We start from the raw sequence: 19,361 nt of genomic DNA on the forward strand, positions 1-19,361 counted from the left end.
CGCAGTTCTGCACTTAGAACTGCTGCTGGCTAAAAATACCACAGCTGCCAATTGAATCCCATTGATGACCTTTAGTGCATTATAATGTCATCATCATAAAATTCCATGCAGTTGATGCCTATTCCCTCATGTTCCTGATGCCATGACAATTACAAGAGTTCCAAAACAAAATGGTTGGCACTCAAGCCTTGCTCCAGACTCTGCCTTCTTGAATATTTAATTAGGCTTGCTGCAGACACTTTTTTCTATGCATCCAGATTATGCAAAGAAGTAGCCCTGATCCTTGTTGAGTGTGATTCTCTTGAGCATGCCTGCACTCTTTCCTGAGTACTAACTTTTCCCTTGCATGTGAATAAATCTTCCTTCTCCTCTGACCTTTATCCAGGTCTTATCCTTGAATTTGATCTTGCACTGGAGACAACAATCTGGACCCAGGTACTTCAAAACACCTGCAAACTATGAAAAGTTTTCACACCTTGCAAGGAAAATATAAAAACTAAACAACTGAGAAGGATGTGTGGCGGAGAATGTAGTTGGCCTGCAATACCTAAAATATAAACTATCTCTATAAAATATCTGACGTCTTAAAGAAGAGTTGTAACCCCTGCAGTGCGTAATGAAATTCAAGGAATTTAGCTAGCCATCCCTTTTTTTCCAGGCTGTTATATCATATGCACACCTTGATTCCTGGAGATACATGTAATGTGTTTTAGCTGTTACAAGGTTGCATCCCACCCCACAGCCAGGCCGCTGTGTCTTTGCACATGCTTTTCCTTCTCTCTGCAGCGTCTCTGACTTTGCCCAACATCTTTTGTGATTTTTATTTATTGTTCAGTTTATCTATGTTAGTTTTTCTTCTCTGAAAATGGTACTGTATATAATAGTGGTAACTAATGAACATTAGCTATACCTTGTTAAGCACATAATAACTAGGCAGAGATAATATTATAGATACTAGAGGCATAGCCAGTGAAAAACTTGTTTTTACTGTAGTTGTTGGTTATAGTCCTATTTTGGGCAACTCTCTTCTCATCCTGCCTAGGTTATTTACTATCAATATAAATAATACAGTGCTCATTTTTTATCTTTCCTCATTTGTGTTTTACTTGTATATATATTTTTCAAGACACAGACAAAAACTAAAACCTAGGATAGTGAAGATTAGTGGCCCAGTGTGCTAAGCTGTGGTAAGAAGGAAGATAATATTTCAGGAGAGAAAAAGTGACTTGTAACAGTAAGTGATTTTGCATGGAAGATAATGTATTTGTTATGGAAAAGAATTATGACCGTTAGCTAAGATCAGCTGCTGTAAAGCCTTGCATATTACTAGGGCTGCAGTGAGGAGCCTATGGTGGCCACCCTTGTAGTATACACAGGATATAGGGGATTAAGTGCATTTAGATATAAATGGTAGAAGTTTAATTGCAAAGCAAAATGAAGAAAATGAAAATACATTTGTTTGGCAGCTGACCAGCTATGGAATTAGAGGTTGGAATAAGCCGAAGATTATTGGTGGATATGTTAGGTCACAATAAAGATATAACTTAGCTAAAAAAAAAAAAAAGTTAACATATTCTATTGTGAACCTGGAGAAGATGCTGTGTATTGGAGAGAGAGGCAAAATGAAGGAAACCTTATACCACAAGCTAAAAGCACAAATATCTTAAATCGTTTAGAAAATAGGAAAGCAGCTATTGTATCCTGCACTTAAAAATCACATGCATCGGGCCCGGCGACGTGGCCTAGCGGCTAAAGTCCTCGCCTTGAAAGCCCCGGGATCCCATATGGGCGCCGGTTCTAATCCCGGCAGCTCCACTTCCCATCCAGCTCCCTGCTTGTGGCCTGGGAAAGCAGTCGAGGACGGCCCAAAGCTTTGGGACCCTGCACCCGCGTGGGAGACCCGGGAGAGGTTCCAGGTTCCCGGCATCGGATCGGCGCTTATCGGCCCATTGTGGCTCACTTGGGGAGTGAATCATCGGATGGAAGATCTTCCTCTCTGTCTCTCCTCCTCTGTGTATATCTGGCTGTAATAAAAAATGAATAAATCTTTTTAAAAAAATCAGGTTGGAATATTCTTGGAATTTTAAAGCATTCAAAGGTGATTCTCGTTCAATGGATGCTTTCCGTTGACCTTGAAACACTGTGATTAAAGCTCCACCTTCATATTTCCCCATTTTAGAGCTTCCCAGCAGAGAGCTGTTTTTTAGTCAATATAATGCCATCATTTCTTATTCTGACTTGACCTGAATTTCTTTTGTGAGCCTTTTCCTTCATAAAAAAATATAACTGCTTTTCAACTCTTGTTGTTAAATTAACTCCTTATATGGGCAAGTAAGATAGTAGAGTGTCCAAATCCATTCACCTTATTTCAGATCCAGGTATCCCATTTACCAATTTGTCATTTGTCATCCTTAAAAGGAGAAGTAATTGGTATTGTTATTTTATACCAAGATTCACTTTTAGTTATTTAAAAAATTATCATAATAGATGTATTACATTTCCTTTAATTTGTGTGGTCCATAAATTATTATGTGGCTGTCACTATTTTAATATTATATTCTTTATTTTAAGGAATTATTAGAATAGTATTTGAAAGTCAAAGAAGGAAGGAGGGAGATTGGAGAGACAGAGAGACAAAGAAAGGAATCTTCTGTCTACTGATTTTGCTCTCCAAATGGCCACAACAGCTGGAGGTGGCCCTGGAGGTGGCTAGGAGCCAGAAATCCAATTTGGGTCTCTGATGTGGGACGCAAGGGCATGGACCATCTACTTGCTGCTTGGCTGGATACACATTATTAGAAACCTGGAGTTGGGAGCAAAGCAGGCATCTGGGGTGGGATTCCATGTGTACCTTGTGTACTGTTGTGCCAAATGCCCACCCTTATTTTATTTTATCTATCTGACTTACAGAACTTAAGGTCTTATTTAAGGTCTGAGAAAAACAGCCTTAACAAGGATTTGGAGAACACATTTTGCTTTATATTTTGGTTCATTCATTAACCAAATTGATGTTATCTAATTCAAAAGGAAAATGTGAGATTTTTCATTTAAGTATAATGGGCATTCACTGAAAATTAATATTGTTTGTTTTTGCTCTAATTATATATTTTCTTCTGTTATTTTTGACGTTGCTTTGAAATTAGATTCTGGAGTTCCCTGTGGACCCGAGGGAAGAAGGTTCCTGACACTGTCAGTCCAATCTGTCTGCAGACCTTGTGACAGCAGTTGTTCCCAGGAACAATTAGACTTGATGAGGTCCTGCTCTTTATCTTGTACTTCAGCTTTCAGTACAGCTATTAGTACCTGTCGTTTGCAGAGCAAGAACTTTTCTCTCCTTAGTCATTGCCTTTCGGCCAACTGAAGCAAAGTGGGCATCTCAATCTAGAGTTTGCCAGTCTAGATAGTGGCCTACCCACACAGCTGACATGTATAGACCAGACTGGAGCATTATAATATCTCTTTATTCAACAGTAGGAAAAGTGGGCAATCCTAAACATTGAAAATGTATATTAACACAAAAATGATGCAAAGAAGGGGACTACCTGCTTGGGAAGGTTTGAGGCCTGCAAGGGTTTGTGGGAAATATAATCTAGCACGTTTTTGTAGATTTGAAATGAAAGACCATGTACCATGTTACCTCTGGGTGCAACTGAAAAGTCACTTCTCTGAACTGATTCCAAGGATAACTATAATCCAATTCCAGTTTCAGCTTTACAACCCCACCATCTCCCTTTGCCTCTCCACCCACTGTTCCCCTGAGATAACTTCACAGTCAGAAGAACTGACCAGAACAAATGAAATTCTTATCATTTAGCCCTTCTTCCCTGAGCAGGCTATCAATGTGCTTCATCTCATGTTACTGCTCTGGGCTTGTGAACTATGCATGCAGTCAGTGTGTGCTGTGAACAAGGATCTGACAGGCAGCCATTATCCATTCAGGGAATGTCGTACTCTTTCTGCCTTCCCGTAGACAGCTGGTCTCCAGAGAATTGTAGCACTGTCAAAATTTAAACATTGCTCAACTCTTCTTAAATGTACTTTGCAAAAAGATATGGTCTCTTTGTACTTAATAAGCATGCTAGCTATTTCAGGAATTGAATCGAACTGCATCTGTATTGCATCTGGTTTCCCTGTGCTAAACGAGTTAGCTTTTAGAAATCAGGGGCAAATGCCATACTCTGTTTCTATTCTACCCTCTGCCCTCTAGATTTGCAACTTGCTTGCTGAAAGGTACAAAAGTCCATAAAACTCAAGACATGGAAATTGTTTGGAGGAAGATGTTGTCTTCTATTAACTATAGAATTTGGACTTCCTGGCTCTTTGCTTTCTTTTGATATTCCCTGGCCTTTTGATCAGGGTTAATGTGCCTTGGAGCTTGGATGGTGAATGTTTATAATAAACTGATGCTTCTGGGTTAGCATGATGGTATATAGCAAGCTAACCCTCCACCTGGAGCAGCTGCGTCCCACATGGACTGCTGCACTTCTAATCCAATTTTGTGCTTATGACCTGGGAAAGCAGCAGAGGATGGCTCAAGTACTGAGGCTCCTGTACTCAGATGGGAGCCCTGAAAGAGCTTCTGGCTCTCGGTTTTGGATCATCTCAGCTCCGGTCATCGTGGCTGTTTTGGAAATGAACCAGTAGATGGAAGACCTCTGTTTCTGTCTCTCCTTCATTTTTGTAAAACCTGCCTTTCCAACACAAATGAATAAATCTTCAGAAAAAATAAACTGATGCTTCTGAACACATGACAAATGCCTACAAAACATGAAGAGCAAATCAGGTATCTGTTATATAATGAATATTTTTATTAACTTTACAGATTTTGCTCAGTTTTCTAGGCTATATTTTTCTTCCTTAGGATGATTCTGTTTTCAAGGTGCATTTATTTTGTGCAAAAAGGTACCTGGTAAATATGTAAATTGGGATATTAGTAATGCTCTTTAGTAGCAACTGTGTTTGATCTCACTTATTCCTTACAAGAATACTACAAGCTCAGTATTAGTATTCTATGTGGATAAAGAAATTGAAGCTAAGGGTCATTAATGAACATTATTCAAGGTCTGTTAAAAGACATATTTAAACCTACTTGTAATTTATTTCACACTCTGTAATCATGCCACCTTGTCATAAGATATTGAAATACAAATGAATTATCTCACTGCTAGTTTTGAATATTTCATTTAAATTTTTCTCTTTTTGTAAAATTGATAAAAACTTATTTTTATCAACAGCCTTTCATCTCTTTAAAGAAAAAGAGAGAGCGAGAGAGAGAGGGGGAGAGAGAGAGAGACAGAGAGAGCTTCTAACACTTGGAAACATTGGCCAGGAGCAACAGCAGTTTTCTGAGGGTATAACTCATTGTTGCTAATCAGGATGCAAAAAGGGATTTATTTTTCTGCTACCTTCGCTCAGAATAATTGCGTATCTATCTATTTATATGAACAATTAATCAAAGACCCAAGTAATTGAAACAACAGCCAGAATTCCCATGTTGGATTTTCATGCTACATTCACCAATTCTCAGCACTTGAAATGATTTCTTGCCCAAGCAGTTTAAAACCACATGCATCACATTACCAAGTACAAACTATACTAAGGATGATTTACCCATTCTAGAGAATGTATTTCAGATGCCCATGCAGGAAATATAAAGAAAAAGGATTCCAGTAAGGGCATTTTTAAGCTGGTTAGATTTCAGTAGTCTGTATCCCAAGAATGACATTATCAGACTCTACATTTGTAGCTCAAAAATTATGTACGGCAGAAGCAATAGCATAAAGCCCAATTAATTTAAGAATAAAACTTTTGTGAAAACATCTTTGTGTAAAAAATGTACATTTTAATATGACTCAGAATCAGATAATGATGATCATTTTCCTTAGATGTCTGGGGATTGATGGACAAAAATAAAGGACCCATGCATTCCAGGTTTTGAGATTCAAAAAACAGAACTGCCATTGAGCAAAATGTTGACTAACATTTTCATTTTGAATGGGAAACAGTTTTGCTGGATTCAAAATGAATTACCACATTAACCAGTCATTAAAGACTGTTGTTATTTAGTTGTCTGAAATATTCATCAGGAACATGTTGAGGTTCAGGGGACTTGAATGTTGGATGCTGGGTACAATGCTTGAAAGATTAGAATAAAATGTCCTTGCATTAACATATTATGTTAGGCCTACAGATTTGTTTCTAAATTATACTCATTGGGAAGGTATCACAAAAATCAGTATTTTGATGTCTCTTGGTAACAATCAAATGATGTCCTTTTCTGTTGAGGCAAGTGCTTTCCAGTACTCCACTTTCCTTTACATTCAAATTCTAGACATGCAAATTCATTTCTGTGGCTGTCTTAATTGAGAGTTATCTGACTAGTTGCGGATGCGTTTGAGTTGCAACCCGTATTTAGGACCTGCTGGCTGCTGGTTTCCAGAGCTATGGATGAACTCCATTTATGTCTTTGTGTGACATTTGCAACTGTCTCTTCAACTGATTATTTTTATGATTCTTATTGTAATTAGGCTCTTCAATTAATATCTCAGAAACTTCGAAATCGTACAGATCTTGAAAGAGCTATTGCTATGATGAAAATACAGAAAAATAATAATCATAATGCTAAGATCACTAAATTTGATACTATTATATGTTGAGAGATTTGTATCTTGAGAAAGGTCTGAAGCATATGAGAATCTACAGTAACTCTAGTAATAAAGCAATCAACTTTCAAAAGTGTGGGCCTGCAGCAGGTAATTCTATGGTATAGTTTAGTGCTTCGTTATCTTCCAGCTCTACTCCCCTCACTTCAAATTGAGCAAGACTCCCCATAGATCCTGCATAAATAATAAAATTTTGAAATAAAATGGCTATGCATGGTATGTTAGAATTGGATATAGATCAGGTTAGGGATGTCATGTTTAGCAAATAAAAATTCAGTATGCTAAGTTAAATATATAAAGAACTAAGGATTGCATAAGGTTGCTCCGGATGGCTAAGATGAATCAGACACTGTGTGCACATCACCCAAGTTGACCCAATGGATAGTATGAGTATCTGTCTGGAAACTCCCCAGGCAGGTCGCAGAAGGGATTACTTTGTGAATTCTTTGCATGCATTATAGGGGGCAGTTTGTTCTCACTGGGTCTGAGTTCCAGTACTGCTTTGGAGTCAAGGTTCTGATGAATACCCTGGAAGCTGCAGGTGATGGCTCAGGTGACAGGGTTCATTCATGTGGAATTCATTTGGGTTTCTGGCTTCAGCCTGGTCAAGTCCTAGCTGTTTTAGCCATTTGGAGAGTGAAACTGCATACAGATCTTTGTCTGCCTCTGTCTCTCTGCATTTTGGATGAAAAGGGAAATAATATTTACAAATATAAATTCTTAGAAATTATTCCTGTGGAAAGAAGCTCAGAATATAATAATTTTCAAATACCAGAAATGACGGCAAGTTTTGTATTTTAGAGCAGGGATGTAGGAAAATTAGAAAAAATACATAAAGCAAAACACATTACTTTGTACTTTTTGAAAATGTATTTATTTATTTTGAAAGTCAGTGTGAGTGTGTGTGTGTGTGTGTTAGAGGGGGGAGAGAAAGAGAGAGATTAAGAGAGAGAATCTTCCCTCTTCAGATCTCCCTACCAGATGGCTTCAATAGCCAGTGTTGGGCCAGGCTGAAACCAGGAGCTTCATCTAGTTCACCAATGTGTGTGGCAGGGGCCCATGCACTTGGGCCATCTTCCATTGATTTTGCTAGGCCATTAGCAGACAGCTGGATCAGAAGTGGAATGGCCAAGTTACAAACCAATGCCCGTATAGAATGTGGGCATTTCAGTTTAACTTTACCTGCTTGCCACAACGCTGGACCCTCATTTGCATTCTTAAAATTTATTTATTTAAAATACAAAGTTACAAACAGAGGGAGGGAGGGGGAGAAAAGGAGGAAGTGAGAGAGAGAATAGCTTTCATCTGCTGATTCACTTCCCAAATGGCCACAACAGGTAGGGATTGACCAGGGTGAAACGGTAACCATGAACTCGATCTAGGTCTTCCATATGGATGTAGTGACCCAACTGTTCCTCTTCTAGACACATTAGCAGTAGCTGGATTGGAAGCAGAGCAGCCAGGACTTGAAGCAGCACTTGGATAATGTCGGTGTTACAGGCAGTGGCTTAACTTGCTATGCTACAATACTGCCCCTTTATTTGCATTTTTACTGACTTGCACCATGAGAAATTAACAATCCATTGAATTTTCAGTTCTAGCCATATCTTAAAGCATATATTTTACAAAGCTCAACATCTCAGCAATACATCTGTGTATTCATAAAAACTACATCACATCCTATGTGAGTGTATTTATAGGCTAACATATTTTAATGTGTTTTAATGTATGATGCTAATTTTAAAAGTTTATGGAAAATAAAATATTAAATTACTTTGATGAAAAAGTCTTGTGAATTGTGCATCATTTGTTCACAACATGAAATTTACGTGAACTTCTTGGAGACTGCTTATAATGCATGGATTTCAAAAGTTTCACACCAAAATAAACTTATTTTTAAATTTTCTGTGAACTTTTGAGTAATCCTTGAGTTATATGTAGAAATGTAAAGATAGTTACCTTTAGCTATGAAAGTTTTCTTTTTCCTTTTGCAATTTCTTTGCCAGAGAACTAAGCAAAGGTGAGTCTGGTGAGGAAGAGTAAGAATGAACATTGAGACAGCCATTTCTACTTGCTGATGGATCTGGTCATCCACAGTTAATTTGTGGACTAGAGAAAATTTACTCTAGGGCCTGTAGATATACAAAATCTTCATATGGTTTCCTCTCTGTCAACTTCTATTAACTTGACTTCATTTTTCTTTTTTCTTTTTTCAAGATTTATTTACTTATTTGAGAGAGTTACAGAGAGGGAGGAAGGGATGGAGACAAAGCTTCCATCTAATGGTAATCTTCACATAGCCTCAGTGGCCAGCGCATGACTAGTCTGAACTCAGGAGCTAAGAATCTCCTCCAGGTCCCTAACATGGATGTAGGAATCCAAGTACTTGGGCCACCCTCAGCTATTTTCCTCAGCCAATAGCATGGTTTTGGATCGAAAGTGAAGCATCCAGGACTCAAGCTGGTGCCCATATGGGGTGCCAGCACCTCACGTAGAGATTAGCCTGCTACAGCACTGTGCCTGCCCTGCTTTCTTTCCTCAAAGTAGAAATATATTATTGATTCTGTATATTCTATCTTAAAGACAAGGCTTTATTGTTTTCATTTATCATTATGATCTAGGATCTCCTAAGAAATTGTGGATGGCTTCTTTTTTCAGGGGCTTGGTATATCCTTTTTAGCATCCACAGGAGGCAGAGAATGTGACTGGTGAAGTCTTATGGAGATCTTAATCCTACCGCCTCGTTTTCGCTGATAAGTGCCAAGTATAATGCCAAATGAAAAGCAATCTCTCGGTGAAATAGAGTGAGACAACTGGTGTGACACAGGCAGAAAGATGCTTACAACTGTAGTGTGGGATGTGGAAAATACCATTCATTTTTTCTGAGGGAAGCATACAGGAATCCAACACGAAAAATGCAGTGTCCTTAGGCAATTCATCCTGGGACTATCAATCATATATTTATTAGTATTTCTTCCCATAGTCCCAAAAGAAAACTATACAATATAGCAATAGAAGATTCAGCTCTACAATAGGTGTACTTGTTTCCTACCCAACCCTCATTTGTATACATTATTAATCATGTTTTACTCATTAGAAAATTAGAGTTTAGAGAGGTCAAATGAATATCCTGAAGATCATACCCATAATTCATGGTAAAAGCCCCTAAGATTTGTTCAGCTCTAAGCTCATGTAATTTTCCTATACATCATCTTCCTGGAATAATTGTTCCAGGAAAAAAAAAACCCTCAGCATATTCACATTCACAAGCATGCTGGTCATGCTTCCCTTGTTTGGTGGTGAGGGCTAGAGATGATGTATGCAAAGTTTCCAGTGAAGCAACTGGCCTATCATTATTTCCAATAAGAGAACTTTTTCATTAGGAAGCAGGTAACAAAGAAGTGTCCCAACGGATAGATGGATAGAACATGGTGTGTGAACGTTTAATATTAGGCACTAAACAGAAATGTAGATAGGTAAGCAATAGCTTTAGTCTGACAACTACAGCAGGAGCATTGTGCTCACGGAAGCACAGGATTGAGAGTGTAGACAAGGCCATGGCCTAACCGTGTAAACAACAGAAGCAGGAGCCTAGAAAGCAGAAGGGCAGGCTCAATCCAAAATGAAAGCAGCACTTCTTGGAAACAGTGTCACACACCACTATAAACCCATTAACATTATTAAAGTGTTTAATTGCTAAAGAATTGAAATGATTAGACATAATATATTTAATGAAATAAGCATATAATCACTTTAACATATATATTTTTTTAATTTGAAAGTCAGATATACAGAGAGGAGAGACAGAAAGATCTTCCATCTGATGATTCACTCCCCAAGTGAGCCTATCTGAAGCCAGCAGCCAGGCGATTCTTCCGGGTCTCCACGCGGTTGCAGGGTTCCAAGGCTGTGGGCTATCTTCGACTGCCTTTCCAGGCCACAAACAGGGAACTGGATGGGAAGTGGGGCCGCCCGGGGTTAGAACTGGGGCCCACATGAGATCCTGGTGCGTGTAACGTGAGCATTTCAGCTGTTAGGCCACTACACTGGGCCCAAATCTAATCATTTTTAAAACTTAAGCATGAAAATGGCAGAGATCTTTAGATATCTTTTTTTTAAGTTATGATTTGGACTTGGTATTGAAATTATTTTTAATTTATTATTTCATGTGTAACCTTGACTGGAGTTTTCTTAAGTTTTTTTTTTTAATGCCATGTAATACTGGTTTGACATTTTAAAAATGTAGTGGTATTTAACAGCAGCAAGAATTCTTTTGTATGTGACTATATAATCTGTCAAAGAATTTGCATCAGGCTTTTGTAAAGTGCCTTCATTCCCACTCACAGTAAAGACCCTTTAGCCCCTCAGTATACCATGATAAAGGCTGTTATTCATTCGGTACCAATGTCGTCTGTGTGTGACACTGCTCTTGTTAAATCCACTGTGGGTCAACTACCTAAATGTTTCCTCTCAATGATTCAATCATATGACAGAAGATGCAGAGAAGTGGCAACTGGTGGCCTCAGGAGCCTGCTGAATGGGAGTAGAATCTGATTTAACACCACTACAAGTGAGAATGAAGCTATGGGTATTATAATACATTAATTTGTGTTATTTGTATTTTTATTTCATAGGTATTTCGTTTGGTTAGTGACTGGTCATCTTCTGATTAAAACGAACTTATTTTGCTTAATGGACACAAATTTTCATTCATCCACCCCTCAAGCTTTTTATGAATCTGATACCATGCTGTATTTGAAGATAAAATGAAGCATTGAAGGTAAGATCACAACAGAGACCTAACCTCTGTGTCCTTATAGAGTATTAAGAAAACGAATTTCACTAGGTTAACACAAGTTAGCATTATTCTGTTTTTGAAAATTTTCATTTGTTTTATGCCTACAAAATAGCTTCACTAACTTTGCTGAAAGCCAGATTAAATGTAGAATGTTTTGAAAGGCATGTGAGGAAGGAAAAAAAAATACTCTATTAGATTTCTAGTTTGTATCTGATGTGTTTCTTCCACTTAAATCTGGGCTCGCCACATACTTTGGAAAGTGACAGAGATGAAGGCTCTGTTTGAAAAATTGTTGGCTTTGGACGTTTTTCAGTTCAGTTTTCTGTTACTGCTCAGTCTGGGCATTTTTTCCTTAGGATAATTTTCCTTTATCAGTTTCTAACTGTAGAATCTGAAGCAAGCTTTCTAAAATTAACTCTTGCCTCCCCGGAACCATGGTATAATTTATAAAAGACATACAGATGGGGGAGGGAGAAGGATAGGGAGAAGAGGAAAGAGAGAGGTCTTGTATCCTTCGGTTCACTCCTCAAATGCCTGCCATAGCTAAGATTGGGCCAGGCTAAAGCAAGGAACTTGGAATTCAGTCTTGCCACATGGATGATGGCGGCTGAACTGCTTCTCGAGCAGTTATCAGCAGTGCATTCCAGGGTATGTGTTACCAGGAAGCTGCAATCAGAAGAGCCAGGACTTGAACCAGGATCTCCAGTATGGGATGTGGGTGTCTCCAGGAGCATCTTAACTGCTGCATATTTGCCCTCCTTTTTTTGTTGTTGTTACTTTATTTACATTTCTAAAAGATTTATTTGAGGGGCAGAGCTTACAGAGAGAGGGGAATGAATCACACACATACACACACACACACACACACACACACAGAGAAAGAGGGAGAGATAGAAAGAGCAAGATATTAAGAGAGAGGTAGCTTCCATCTGCAAATGTCCACAACACCCTGATGAAACCCAGGAGCCAGGGACCACATCCTGCTCTCCCACGTGTCAGGGGCCCAGGTACTTGGCCCATCTTCTGCTCTTTTCCCAGGAGCATTCACAAGAAGTTGGGTTGGAAATGAGAACAGCTGGGACTATAACTGGCACTGTAATATGGGCTGACAACATTGTAAGCAGTGTGTTAACTTGCTGCACCACAGCATTAGCTCTTGTCTTTTTATTTTTAAACGTCAATTTGGTATTTGAGCTTTTTCCATTTTTATGGAATTTTGACTTTTATAGAATTTTTAATTTTAGGGAATAATAGATTTTTTAAAATCTGTTTTCTTATTTTATTGTTTACAATTCCATTTCTATTGTAAACTTATCCTGGCTCTTTGAAACATATTTGGTTTTGCTGTTGTTGCCAGTTGTTTGCCTGTAGTTGTCTTATGCATGTTTTAGATTTTTGTGACACTTGCTCCTTTGTGCAAAGTGGGCTGTTTGTAGGAAGGCTACCTAAAAAAAGAACAGACAACTACCTGTCTCATTAATCTGTCAGCAAGCTGGCATTTTGTATTATATAATTTATGCCCAACTTTCTGGGAAAGTAAAATTTCTGTCCCTAAAATCATTCTTCTAATTGGTCAAGCCTCTTCAAATGTGAAAAATGTGATATGAATTTTTTGGTAAAAAACCAAAATTGCTTTAAGGATTTGGGGCAGGATTTTACTTAATTCAGAAACTTACAAGCTTGTACAACTGTTAGAAGAATTAAAGGATTAAGTGTCAGTAGAGACAGAATATATGGGGAATTGGGCCCGGTGCGGTGGCCTACCAACTAAAATCCTCACTTTGAACTCACCAGGATTCCATATAGGTGCCAGTTCTAATCCTGGCAGCCTTGTTTTCCATCTAGCTCCCTGCTTGTGGCCTGGGAAAGCAGTCAGGGATGGCCCAAACCCTTGGGACCCTGCATCTGTGTGGGAGAGGTGGAAGAACTCCTGACTCCTTGTTTTGGATTGGCTCCAGCTGTTGCAGTCACTAGGGGAGTGAATCATCAGATGAAAGATTTTGCTCTCTGTCTCTCCATCTCTCTCTATATATATATGACTTTGCAATAAAAATAAATAAATCTTTAAAAGAAAATGAATATATGGGAATCATGTTGTCTATGTAGAATATTTGTGTTTTGCAATATCTGCGGCTAAGCCATGGTAATTTCCAAAATGTGCATTCATCTTTTTACCTGTCTGTTTGCATCTCAGGAAGTGTTTAGTTCTTTATGAGTCATTGGTTTTTATTAGAGACTGCAAGCGTTTTCTTAAAGAATAATAGCCACTTCACCTCTGACTGCCACACCAAGGTTGGCCTGTCTGTTGTTATTGCTCTTTTCTGACAAGCAACAGCAATATCATGATTCTTGAAGTTGTCTCCCTGTGCTTTTCAGATGCTTCTTCAGTCCACCTTGTCTGTCACCCTGATTCAAATCTCTGAGCCACAGCTTTTTGCTAGCTGGCTTACATCCATCCTCCTCTAATACACACCCTCTGATGGTGAGTCGCACAGAGCTGAGCTTCAGTGCTGTGAACTGGCTGTGCTCCAGGACTCAGCTGCTGATAAATCTGCCGTGGCATTTGATGTTAAGTATAGCTCTCAGATGATGACTACATTTTTTGAAGCCACACGCAACATTTTGATAGGCTGTTATTATAAACCAGCACCTAAGAGTAGAAACACGAACGGAGAGGAATTTTCCATGCATAGAAGCCCATTAGCAGTGGTTGTCCTTTTCTGTACTCATTAATGTAGACTCTAAAGATTTCTAACAGAATCTGATTCAAAAATTAAAAAAAAAAAAAAAAAAACACCAGGCTAGGGCACAGTCACCCCCCAGGGTGAGTTGCTTAAATTTGTGGTCTTGGCAAACAGTATGACTAGGAAAAACAGACACTTTTTGACCTAGAATGTCCTTGAAAATATGGATAATTATCTATCATGTACCCTCAAGGGAAAGTAGGATCTGATAGATACATACAGGAAACAGGATGCCAGTTTACTCCAGCAGTGAGTAAAAACCCTCGATTTTATTAACTTTGGGTTGGTTTCCCAAAGTGTTCTTCAAACCTTGAGCCTTTAGGTGTGCTCGAATAAAGCATTTTTTGGTTCAAGAAGATAGGAAATGCTGAGATTTTTACTTATATCTAGAGATTCACAATTAGAATTTTAAACCTTTTCACCATCTTGCAGTAACAAAACCTATTTAATTTTGTTTATCCCAACAGCCTCTCCATTTTTTTAAATTGCAATTTTTCTTTCAAAGGGTTTAATATACATATAGCAATAATACATGTACATAATACATATACATGCATATATGATAATACATATATGCACATTATTTTAGAGAACTTACTTGTTTGCTCCCCCATCTGTTAGTGCATTCGCCAAATGCCTGCACTGGCTGGAGCTGGGATGTGTCTAAATGTAGAGACTAAGGAACTCTAACTAGCTCTGCTATGTGGGTAGAGGAGCCCATCATTGGAGCATTCGTTGATGCCTCTCACGGCCTACTTTAACAGGAAGCTGGAGTTGGGACCTGGAATTGCTGGATATCAAACCAAGTTCCTCTAAGACACAGGCATCCCGACTGACATCTTAACTGCTATGTCACATGCTCACATGTTTTGTGGCATTTTGATATAGGTGTATTGAAAACTGGGATCCCTCTCCACCCCTGTATTATCTCCATGGCCAATTTTTTTATTCTAGATGACTGTATCAAACATTCTTGAACTTATTTTGAGTTTTGATCCCAAGACAGTCAGGTACCTGAACCTCCGCTCAGAATAATTTTTCTCTGTTTGTTTCAAGATTTTATTTTACTTTGATGTACGTGATTATAGAATTTTTTTAATGTTTAAACTTCTGGGAGTTTGCTCAGTTTACTGGATTTGTAGGCTGGTTGTTTATTTATTTATCAGTACAGTTAGACTGTATTCAGCCATTGCTTCTTTCAGGATTTTTGTTGTATATTCTCTATTTAATCTCCTTCTGGTACTCCAAAAAGTCCCAGTTTATTCATGTGTGTTCCAACTGCTTATAGTGTTTATTTTTACTTATTCTTTTTTTCTGCTTACAGTTCTAATACATATTTTTTTCTGATTTGCTTTTAAAGTTGCTTTCTGTCTTTTGACAGTTCACATTTACTATTGATCCCTTAGTAAAGTAAAAAATGGTCATACTTTTTTCTTTCACATATCCATTTGATTATTTTTAAAATATTTTAAATAATTTTATTGATAGTATTTATTTATTTGAAAGACAGAGTTACAGAGAGTGGGGAGATAGAAGGAGAGAGACAGATAGATCTTCCATCCAGTGGTTCACTCCCCAAATGACTGCAACAGCCAGGGATGATCCTGGCTGATCGGGAGCCCAGGTCTCCCATTCAGTTGACAGGGACTCAATGACTGGGACAATCTTCTGCTGCTTTCCTAAGCTATTGGCAGGGAGCTGGATCAGAAAACAACCAAGTCTTTAACTGGGATGCTGGGATTGCTGGCGACAACTTGCTCACAATGACACAGCACTGGTTCTGCTAGCCTCTCTCTCTCTTCAAAAATTGTATTGATTTATTATTTTCTACCACCCAGTTTTAGTAACATAGGAATTCATCTCTCTCACCCTCCCCTATGCTTGGTTTATTTCACAAAGCATAATAGATTCAGCCTGAGACTATTTTGTTGCAAATGGTAAGATTTCATTCTTTTTATGGCTGAGTAGCATGCCATGGAATAAATGTACTAGAGTTTCTTCTTCTTCTTCCTTGTTTATTTGAAATGTAGATTTGCAGAGTGGAGCAGGAGGAGGAGGAGAAGGAAGAGAGACAGAATCTTCCATCTGTTGGTTCGCTTCCCAAGCTGGAGCTGAGTCACTCCAAAGATAGGAGCCAGGATCTAGTAGCCTCCTGTAGGTCTCCCACTTGAGTGCAGGGGTCCAAGGTCTTGAACCATACTCTGCTGCTTTCCCAGGCCATAAGCAGAGAGCTTAATCAGAAGTGGAGGATCCAGGACACAAACCAGCACCTGTATGGGATGCTGGAGCTAGCAGGCAAAGGATTAGGCCATTGAACAACCATGCCAGCCCCTGTACCACACTTTATTCATCTGTTGATGGACATCTGGGTTGTTTTCATGTGTTAGCTGTTGTGAAATGTTCTGCTGCAAACACTGGACTGCAGGCAACTCTCTTAATTGCAGATTTCATTTAGTTTAGATGTATTCCCAGGAATGGAATGGTTGGGTCATATGGTAGATCTGTTTTCAGTTGTCTAAGGGCTCACCATACTGACTTCCACAAATGTATGCTTCATTTTACTTCTTCAGTCATTCTTTCCATTAGTTTTGAAAACATTTCTACAACAGTTACTTTGAAGGCTTTTTTAAAAAAATCTTATCTCTAATTACTTTCATAAGCAGTTTCTGTTTCCTATATTTTTTATTTTTAATTTTTTTAAAATATATATTTTTAATTTGAATCCTGAATTATGTGGTACAATTTCATATTGGCTGGGATTCCCCCGCAAATTCCCACCCCCAACAGATTTTCCCCAGTTTACTACAATAGTGTAGTCCTTCTAAGGAATCAGAATTCCATTAGGCTCTTATTTCAGTGTCCCCTGACATTGTTGGTACAGACAATGTAAGGCAGTCCAGCATTCCATTGTCCACACATGTCCAATAGTTTTATTGGGAATCCATCCTTCGTCTGAAAGCAGGGATGCATGTTCCATTATTCCCCCACATCTGTATTTGATAGACCCCAGTACTCCGTGACTATACATTTCCACAGTTGAGAAGTCATGAAACCAGGTCAACAACTGGTATGAGTTACAACAGCCGCAACAACAACAACAACATCCACAACAAATTACATCAACATGAAAAAACACTTTAAGGCACTGTTTCTGCATCAGCAACAGTTGGATGCCACTCTACCCCTGCAATACCTTCTAGAGGCCAACAGTCATCAGGCCAGCCTCAGGGTCTTTCTGTTGGAGGGGCGCCCATGGTTGTGGGTGGCCCGGGTGAGCCTGTCAGGGCTGAAAGTAGTGGATTCTCTGGGAGATGGACTTGCATCCCTGGGACGAGAAGCGCTGCTCCTCCTTGGGAATGTAGGTCATTGTCCTGGCAACTCTGTCCAAGGTCTCTTCTGTGTATGCCAGGTCCTGGCTCAGGAAGGCATCGCGTACACACAGCCTCACATGGTGGAACTCCAGAGGCAGGAAGGGAACGAAGGTGTCGATCAGGTTTTCCTTCACAAGATGGCTGTGGCCAAAGCTGCTGCCTGGGGATGCCGCCATCTCAGCCTGAAGCATGGGTCCCAGGTGATCCATGGTGATTTCTTCCCAGGACCTTCCAGCCTTCAGCAGATCCAGGACCGCCTGGTTGATGGCATTGCCCCCGAGGTTACTGAGAAAAACAAAGATGCTTCTCTGAGGCCTGGCGCCCGGCTTCTCAGGGGCTCGGTGCTCCAGCTGCAGCCCCAGGAGCTCCAGCAGCTCGGGGTGCAGCTTCTTGACTTCATCAAAGATGAACAGGGTCTGGCGGCAGCGCTGCTGTGCCTCCTGCATCTGGCCCAGCAGCCAGTCCTGGTACAGATCCACGTACTTGGAGTGCGGGAAGTGGATTGTGGCAATGAACACCCTGACACAGGGGCTCTTCTGTCCATCCCGATATAGGTTCTCTGCCAATATCCGGGCCACAAAGTTCTTGCCAGTCCCCGACCAGCCGTGGAATGACAGAGCCAGGGCCTTGTCTGGCAGTGGAATTTCCAAGTAGCCCCTCACCGTTTGCAGGACCAGTTCCCGGGCCAGATGCTGGCCATGCAGTCGCACACTCAGGTCTGAGTCTAAGCCTGTGAAGTTGTTGGAGATCCTGCAGTCGTCAGAGTCGCAGCAGTCCCGGAAGCGGCAGTACCACGCAGCTAGCATATCCACATACCGCTGGCCCAACACGGGCAGGCTCCAGGCTAGGGTTGTCGCGGCAACCTCATCTTCCTCGCACTCTCCGGGCCACACCCGGCAGCTGAAAAGCGCTCAGTACCGCCTGGAGAGGGCCCCGGCCGTCCTGAACTGCTGCTGTTGCAGGTGATGCAAGCCTGGCCACGGCGATGCCCAGCCCGGCTCCTCGGCGCCCTCACCCGGCCTCGCGGCACCGGGGCCGTCCAGAGCGCCCGGGTGCAGCAGCAGCAAGAGGAGAAAGCAAAGGCAAAGGGGGCGCCGCGGGCCGTGAGGCATGGCCGGGCCCGGGAGGAGAGCGCTGGCCTCCCAGGCCCAGCCCTCTCCGCTCCTTCCTGTATTTTTCAATGTATGGCAATAGGTTGTATTTTTTTTGTTGTTGGAAACTGACTATTCTAGACATATATTTATTGTAGCAAATCTAGGTACTGCTTCCCCCCCCCCCCCCCCCCGCTTGCTATCTAGGGTGTGGAGGGTTGATACTATTTGCATGTGCTTGTTTATTTGTTTAGCTACTATTGAATTCATGAAGTAAGTTATAATTTTCAGTGTCTTCCTCCTCAGGCACAGTTTTGCTTCTGCTATTGTCCCTTAGGGAGGTATAGCTGTGTATGTGCCCCACTTTTGTCTGAATGGACAGTGATACACGTATCTTGGCAAGGCTGTCATCTACTTTTTCTCTGACCATATAAACTTCTAGATTTCACTCACTGGTGACTGATCATTCCAGTATCTTCAGCAGTAATTCCAGGCCCAGTGATCAATGTGTGCCACTCTGATGGTTCCTGAGGTCAGCATTTGATGTTTCTAGAACCCTAGAGATTTCCTGTTAACTGTCTTGTTTTCCATTTTCCCACTGCAAATCAGCCTGCCCTTAGTCTGGGCTGTGTCTTCATTAGATGAGTGAATTCCTCCCAATTGTATTTTATCACTATTCTTGAGAGTCCTCTTAA

The 19,361-nt window shown here is 40.2% G+C and overlaps 1 protein-coding gene across 1 annotated transcript; it reads right to left on the reverse strand.

Moving 5' to 3' along the window:
- Positions 1–17,318: 17,318 nt before the first annotated feature.
- Positions 17,319–18,697, reverse strand: LOC101528678 (torsin-3A-like). The gene has a single exon (XM_036493337.2). The coding sequence runs from the start codon at positions 18,379–18,381 to the stop codon at positions 17,485–17,487; it is 897 nt and encodes a 298-aa protein (XP_036349230.2). The 5' UTR covers positions 18,382–18,697; the 3' UTR covers positions 17,319–17,484.
- Positions 18,698–19,361: the final 664 nt, after the last annotated feature.

Source organism: Ochotona princeps, chromosome 5 (genome assembly GCF_030435755.1).
Source record: "Ochotona princeps isolate mOchPri1 chromosome 5, mOchPri1.hap1, whole genome shotgun sequence".
In the NCBI taxonomy this organism is placed as follows: Eukaryota; Metazoa; Chordata; class Mammalia; order Lagomorpha; family Ochotonidae; genus Ochotona; species Ochotona princeps.

What these genes read in the sequence shown, in the direction of transcription:
- LOC101528678 (XM_036493337.2), bottom strand. Translation starts at nt 18,381, where the DNA reads ATGCTAGCTGCGTGGTACTGCCGCTTCCGGGACTGCTGCGACTCTGAC.